The 8,389-nt window shown below is 32.0% G+C and overlaps 1 protein-coding gene across 1 annotated transcript in view; it reads left to right on the forward strand.

The window, feature by feature from the left end:
* The window catches only part of LOC143048466 (protein mono-ADP-ribosyltransferase PARP14-like), a 58,548-nt gene extending 55,422 nt beyond the window's left edge, over nucleotides 1–3,126 (forward strand). The window contains exon 22 of the mRNA XM_076222156.1: nucleotides 2,816–3,126. Coding sequence (XP_076078271.1) covers nucleotides 2,816–3,111 — 296 coding nt within the window. The 3' untranslated portion in view covers nucleotides 3,112–3,126. The remainder of the gene's footprint in view (nucleotides 1–2,815) is intronic.
* The last annotated feature ends 5,263 nt before the right edge of the window (nucleotides 3,127–8,389 follow it).

Below are 8,389 nucleotides of genomic sequence, written 5' to 3' on the forward strand. Positions count from 1 at the left end.
TTTGTAATGTTGAATTCTCTCTTATTATAAGTAATAGGATAACTATATTTGGTATGTGCGTACCTTGCAAGGTCCTCATGCCCGTCAGACAGTTTTCACTTGACCTCGACCTCATTTCATGGATCAGTAAACAAGGTTACGTTTTGGTGGTCAAGTCCATATCTCAGATACTATAAGCAATAGGGCTAGTATATTTGGTGTATGGAAGGACTGGGAGGTGTACATGTCCAACTGGCAGGTGTCATCTGACCTTGACCTCATTTTCAAGGTTCAGTGGTTATAGTTGAGTTTTTGTGTTTTGGTCTGTTTTTCTCATACTTTATGCAATAGGTCTGCTATTTTTGTTGTATGGAATGATTGTAAGGTGTACATGTCTAGCGGGCAGATGTCATCTGACCTTGACCTCATTTTCATGGTTCAGTGGTCAAAGTTAAGTTTTTAAGTTTTGATCTTTTTATCTAAAATTATATGCCAAAGGTTAACTATATTTGGTGTATGGAAATATATTATGATCTATATGTCAGTCCCGCAGGTTTAATTTGACCATGACCTCAATTGCAAGGTTTATTGGACAGTGTTAAGTTTTTGTGTTTTGGTCTATTTTTCTTAAACTATAAGTAATAGGTCAACTATATTTGTTGTATGGAAGCTTGTTAGCTGTACATGTCTGCCTGGCATGGTTCATCTGACCTTGACCTCATTTTCATGGTTCATTGGTCTTTGTTTAACTATCTTGTTTAATGTTAAGTTTATGTGACAGTTGTAATTACGCTTTATACTTAGGACTATCAACATAACATCAATGTTTAGTAAAGAAGGCGAGACATTTCAGTGTGTGCACTCTTGTTAGATTATTGGTAAAAGATTTATAAAAATGTCAGGACTTTCAAAGAAGAAGGAGATTGTAGTATGTCCATGTCAGAACAATTGATGTTTTAATGACAAATTGTATTGTTTTTTACCATTCGTTTCCTAGAAAATATTCATATTAAAAGAAACCATGTATGTACCCAGTGTTCTGTTTTATACCCTTATTGTAGTATAAGAATAAGAATATATTGCATGAGAACACATACCCCATAGCAAGCTATAAAAGGCTCCAAAGTGACAAATGTAAAACAATTAAAATAAGACAAAAATCACTCTGATTGTGTACAAAACAAGAAATCAAAAACGTGATCTTAGCAACAAAGACAACCACTGAATGGCAGACTCACGACTTGGGACAAGCACATACAGAATGTGGCCCTTTTTCATTTCAAGTTGCGTACTTTCAGATTAAATTTCTATTAACATTAAATATTACTAATTGCTATCTAAACATTATAAGTTATATGGTTTTGGTGCTGATCCCTCTCAGATCCATAGAGGTTTAGTAACATCCATAGGAACCGTAGTGAACTGTATACCAAATGTATTGCATACATGACTTTTCCTCCCAAACTTTGTATAAAAATAAACAATTAAATACAATAACATTGATAGTAGACATAACGTCATGAACTCCATTTGAAATCTACTGACCCCATACAGATATATAAGGGTTCGCCACTTGCACATAACAGAATTAACCAATCACAACTTAACTAATTTACCCGACGTGCAATAAAGGAAATTATTACGTATATTCCCACTAGTAATTTTAGCATTTTTAGTTGAGGGTATATTTATTGATAACTAGTCCAAAAGAATTATATCGAAACGCTCTATAGCATTGTAAGCAAGATATTTGAAACTATCCTCCAACAAATTATTTAGTAAACTTTCACAAGCTATAATAATTATGCTCAAGATTATAAAAAAAATTACAAACCAATATTCATTTCATGCAATCATTTTACCATTAGCATGTTTTCCATATTTGTTTCTACATATTCAAGGTAACAAATGTATATGTTATATTAATGTCTGTGTAGTTTTGGGGTGATACACATGCCTCTGTGTAGATTTGAGGTTGTTTACAAGTCTCTGTGTACTTTTGAGGTATAGCAAATTTCCTGTGTAGTTTAACAGTGTATCACATTCATGCCCTTATCAGATTTGTTTTGTTTTTCACAACACCCATTATGTCATGCCTACTGGGGAAATCTTGGGAATCTTTTGCCATAACATCAGGTTTATCTACAATTTTGTACATCAGAAAATGCCTGTACCGACCGAGGTACCGACTTAGGATTATGACAGTTGTTATTCATTCGTTTGATGTGTTTGAGCTTTTGATTTTGCCATAAGATAATGAACTTTTCAATTTCAATTTTCATCCGATTTTGGTATTTTTGTTATTTTACTATTTTTCAGTGGTTATATTTATTTGTATGCCAATTTAGGGGCATTATGTTTCCGGTCTGTGCGTCCGTTCGTTTGTCAGTTCTTCCTTATGTCCTGCTTCAGGTTATAGTTTTTGATTAAAGTTTTTTTGACCAAGGTAGTTTTTGATGAAGTCCAATAAACTTGAAACTTAGTGCAAATGTTCCATATGCTATGACCTCTCTCATTTTAAAGCCAAGTTAGAGTTTTGACCCAAATTTCACGATCAACTGAACACAGAAAATGATAGTGCGAGTGGGGCATCCGTGTATTATGGACACATTCTTGTTTAATATTTTTTCCTTAGGGCCGTTGCTGTAAATGCCTGATATTTAATGTCTTATTTATATTCAACCTTTTTGTTCCCAAAATATTCAATTGTTGAACATATTTAATGAGTCTTGTCTTTTCTTGAAGACCGTATGCTAACTTGATTGTTTGTGTTTGTTGTTTGATTGCTATCCCTATTTATGAATGCGCGATATTGTTTCATATTTTACTATTTCAGCTACTGCCCAAGGGGCTGGAGTATATTTTGCAGTAAATGTTGGTTACTCAATCAGTGATACATATTCAAGACCAGATTCAAATGAACATAAAAGAATGTTTTTGTGTAGAGTTCTAACAGGAGAATATTGCAATGGAGCCAGTACCATGAAAGTACCACCAACCAAACCAAATGCTGCTGGAAGCCATATTTTATATGACACAGTTACTAATAATATGAGCAATCCAATAATGTTTGTGATTTTTCATGATTCTCAAGCTTTTCCGGAATACCTGGTTACATTCAAGAGGAAATAATAATACAGACACTTGACATATACTTTTAAAGAGAAAGAGATATTGGAAGAAACACTTATGACTAACGCTTCATTATATTCTTCTTAAAAACTTTTACGGTAATACTACTTTCTAGATATACTTAATAAACTCATCATAGATACCAGGACTAAATTTAGTGTATACATCAGACGCGCGTTTCGTCTACAAAAGACTCATCAGTGACGCTCGAATCCAAAAAAAGTTAAAAAGGCCAAATAAAGTACGAAGTTGAAGAGCATTGATTACCAATATTCCTAATGTGCTTTTACAAATTTCATTGCCTTGATTGGTTAAAGTTATTTTTTTGCAAATTATAAGTCAGGGTGGTTGAAAGTAAACTGGATGTAATTGAAAAAATCTAATGAGGATTCATTTGTCAAATTAATAGCATGATTAACAAATTATAAATGTATTGGCATAGTAAGTCAAATTTTGATTTATGTCTCCTGATTCTTCATTTTAAATACAAATTTACCTGTAAGGAGACTTTTTCAAAACAGTCCACCTAGTATATTGACATTCCAGTTTAACCAGAATAAGTAAGATTTATTTGATGTATCATTGAATATTTGAAAAAGTTAGAAATCCTTTAAAACTATTTAAATATTGCACTTTGAAATTGTAAATTTCTAAATTTTAGATCTCAGATACTACAAATTAGTCACACTGTATTTCATATGACATATTTTGTTTTTTTGATCTGCAGAGTTTGAAAACAATTGATTCTTCGATATAGTTTATCTTATATTATTTGTGAAGACCATATTTTCGTTTTTTGGATGTTGCTATTTATTTGTCCTTGGGTCGCTGTATCATTCACATGCTCGGTATATCAATGTTTTATATCCTATATAATCTATACACTTTTGTCAATATTTTCACTAGAAAAATGTGTGTTTTACTAAAGTATTGATTGTTAAAATGTTTATCATTTGCTTATGTCATTTAATTGCATGTTTGAATATCTGTAGCACACAGTTTTGGTAGTAAAAAAGCATATAAAATTAAGTATTAAACGTTTCTAACACAAATTTAAATATTTAAATATTTCTGCATATGGTTATTATGAAAAATAAAGTTTGAAGTATTGATGCATAAGAATGCAAATTACAGACAACATCTACATCAATATAAGAACGTTTGCATATGTTGTAGTCATTAGTTGCCCTTTTTACAGATGACTTAAAGAATAAAAAATTGCCCAATGAGTTTTTTGTAATAAGTTATGTCTACCCAAAATAAATTGGATAATATCAAATGATGGTGAGTAATGAAAACCGGTCTTGATGTCTTCTTTAGTGATTTTGTAAAAATATGAAACATTAAGTCAGTGTACATTTTTACCTATTATGTCTGTCTGGTGTTATTTACACATTGTTGTCAATATGATGGAACTTTATGCAACTGTCATACAAGTAAGAGGTTTAGCTAACTATTAAACCCGGTTCAATTCACCATTTTCGACAACAGAAAATGTCTGTTCCAAATTAGGAATAGGATAGTTGTTATCCATTTGTTTGAAGTGTTTGAGCTATTGATTTTGCCATCTGATAAGGGACTTTCCATTTTGAAATTTCATCAGAGTTTGGTATTTTTTATTTTAGTTTCTGATGTATCACTATCCTTTTAACACTGAGTCTGTGAAATTAAACCCTGCTCATGACGTGGTTTAACCTCCAATATGAACTGACCCTAAATGATTGTCAGTTTATAGGCAAAAGGCAATTGTTCTTTAGGCTTTCGCAAAGATTGAAGTCTGATCACAATAATAATGCTGAAAGTGGCAGTTAATACCAATAATCATTATATCAATTAATGTTACTTTGTTTAATAGATTTATCATTACTCGTTTTGTCTCTCACGTGTTTTTTGTTGTTGTAGAAACTAAATTACGATTTTTCCTTTTCCTTTACATTTATCTTACTTTCATTTCATCCTGTTCCATCAATGTTTATATCTGAATAATAAACTAATCACCAAAGATGTTATATTTCAATTATAGAAAATGACAGCAATGACAAAATTGTTATTCATTTAAAAGATTGTTGCTCACAATGCACCTATTTAACAATGAGTTCTAAGTAATGCAGTTGAAATCATCCCTTTAAAAATTTAACGGACGCTAGATCACGAGTCTTTTAACCGTTTAGGAATATCTGTTTCGCAGATGACGACGGATATGTCCCAATTGTCCAAACTACAATACCATCCCCTTTCCTTAAATTTCATTTACGGAAAACGACTTATCACTCGGTTTGTACTTGCATGAAAATCTCTAACGGTTCCACATGTGGAGCAGGATCTTACCATTCCGGAGCACCTGAGATCACCCCCAGTTGTTACTCAGCCCTGAGTTTTCTATTTCGTGTAGTGTTTTGTGTGTTGTTGTTTGCTTGTTGGTTTGTCTTTCTCTTTTTTAAACCATGGCGTTGTCAGTTTAGTTTCGACTTGTTAGTTACATGTAGCATGTTGGTATCTTTCGCATCTCTATCATAGAGCATTTTGAAAGGTTGAAATTACAAAATGGGTTTTGAATGGAAAATCATCCTCTTTTAAATTTTTCTTCCAACACTTTTACACAACTCAATAAACAATTTTCGAACTTAAAACTTTTTTTTGTAACAATATTCATTTTATGATAATTTCGTTCAAAGTAGAAAGAGTCTCTTTAGGATTGCACTCCTTTCATCTGTTTTCTGGTCTGAAACATATAACATGTTCTCTTTTGGTTTAATATTTGGAAAAAAGACATTTCAAATATTTATCAAAGGTGCAGGCTAATAATTTAATACGCCAGACGCGCATTTCGTCTACATTAGACTAATCAGTGACGCTCAGATCAAAGTAGTTAGAACACCAAACAAGTACAAAGTTGAAAACTATTATGATCCAAAATTCCCCAAAAATGTGCAAAATACGGCTAAGCATATATTTTTTCCTGGGATAAAAAAAATATCCTTATTACTTCGAATAATTTGTACTTTTGTAAACAGTAAATTCATAAATGACCATATAATTGATATTCATCTCAACACTTATGTCCTGACAACTAGGCTAGTGATAACCTCGTGGACTAAACGTCGACCAGCAGTGGTATCGACCCAGTGTTGTAAATAGTTATCAAAGGTACCAGGCTTATAATTTAATACGCCAGACGCGCGTTTCGTCTACATAAGACTCATCAGTGACGCTCAGATCAAAATAGTTAAAAAAACCAAACAGGTACAAAGTTGAAAAGCATTTAAGACGTAGTAGAATATTGTTCCTGCTAAACAATATTGATGTAGCTGTGGCTATAAGAAATTGAAACTTAGAATTACAATAATGTAAAAGAAAATTAAAAGATAAATATCTTGCATCGCTGCTAGGCCAACGACATCAGCATTTTGTGTAATTTGATCATGCATGTTAAAAAATAAAATCACATCACTTCATATTGTTCCCAATATTATTGAATCAGTTTGGTCACTGAGTGACACCTGCTTATCCAACTAAAAATGATAATGTGGCATATGAAATTAGTACATATTGGAATAAAACTATACACCACTGTGGAACACCATAATTCTAATTTGTGTATTTAGAAGTTGACAGAAGTTAGCATCTATATGCCACTGTACGGCCTGCCACAATGAGCAAAACCCATACTGCATAGTAAATTATAATTAGCCCCAAGATGATAATTCAAACAATTCCAACAAGAAAATCAGCAGCCTGATTTATGTCAAATCAATAACGAAAACCAAATATGATATACAGTAACAAATGACAACCACTGAATGACTAGTGACAGGCACACCCATAATTTGGCAGAGTAAAACATGTCAATTGGTGCCAGGCAAACCTTCCTACAGACAGATTGTAAAATGACAACAAAAAGGTAAACGGTTTTATTCAGGAGAATACATTTAAAGTGAAATACTAAGAAGAAAAATCAAGCAAGGCAAACAAAAACTGAAGGAATATCGCATGAACTCCAAAAGAGGCGAACCATATTAATTAGCCTCTCCTGCTAAACTATATGTCAACCTCCATATGAATCTCAACACAGTCAAAATGTCCCTTAAGGTAAAATTACGGATACGACAACTATTCTTTTTTCTAAAGACAGCGAGCAAATGCGTCTAGTGAATGGAAAAATAAACGTATCTTATCTGTTTACTATTCTCGATGGTGGCTGCAAAATTTATGTAGTGTCACTTTCAGTCATACTTTTTCCTGAATTAGTTGAAACTGTTTTGTATAAGGAGCACACACTGGTACGTTGCTGCTGAGAAATGGAAATAGATATAGGAAGATGTGATGTGAGTGTCAATGAGACAACTCTCCGTCCAAGTCACAATTTATAAAAGTAAACCATTATAGTTCAAGGTAAGTTTACATTTGAAAATTTGAAATCAAAACGTTTGTGATAGATTTTAATTTGTAGTAGTCAAAGTTGAGTAAATGATCGAGATAAAAAACATACCTCATAGTTTCGGTTGTTTTCGCTATCTCAAGATAACTTTGATAATTAATGTAATGAGGTTATTATAGATTTAACTGATAAATGCACATTAATCATTTATGTCTATTGCATATATTGCATATATTAGGTGTCAGTATCTTTGTATTTTCTTCTTACTTGATATTCATGAGACATAAACATGCACCTGTTTACTTATTTAGTCGCTATGCTTTTATTGACTGACGACCTTTATGCGACCTCTATTTATCCAAATATTTTGACATATTTTTTAAATTTTATTTGTAGACGAAAACAGCGATTAGTTTTATAAATATCGTAATTTCACTTGTAATTTCAGTTCAACTTTCTTCGAAAACTCCCAAAACTAACTGTTTAAAACATGAAATACCTAAATTCATAGAAACAAAAATGTGATATGGCAGACAGGTGCCTTTAACGACTTCAGGATAGGATGTCCATATAAATAATATTGGTTTACAGTGCAGAATATGTTGTAATGTACACGCAAGTTCAGGAAAAAGATAACTACAATATATTATGTTATGTATGATCAATTCTGTAATTAATATACCATGCGCCTTAACCATTTATTGTTGATGAGTTTGTGTGCTAATAAAAAAAAATGTATTTGAATATCTGTTATCTCTAAAAAAAAAATATATTATCAGCATCTACATAATTTTAATGCAGCAATATAAATGTATCACATACATGCTTTATTGACTTATATATATCACGGGTCAGTCACCAGTTGTACCTGAACATTACTATAATTGACTTTCATATTCA

This window comes from Mytilus galloprovincialis, chromosome 10, assembly GCF_965363235.1.
Source record: "Mytilus galloprovincialis chromosome 10, xbMytGall1.hap1.1, whole genome shotgun sequence".
NCBI classification, from domain to species: Eukaryota; Metazoa; Mollusca; class Bivalvia; order Mytilida; family Mytilidae; genus Mytilus; species Mytilus galloprovincialis.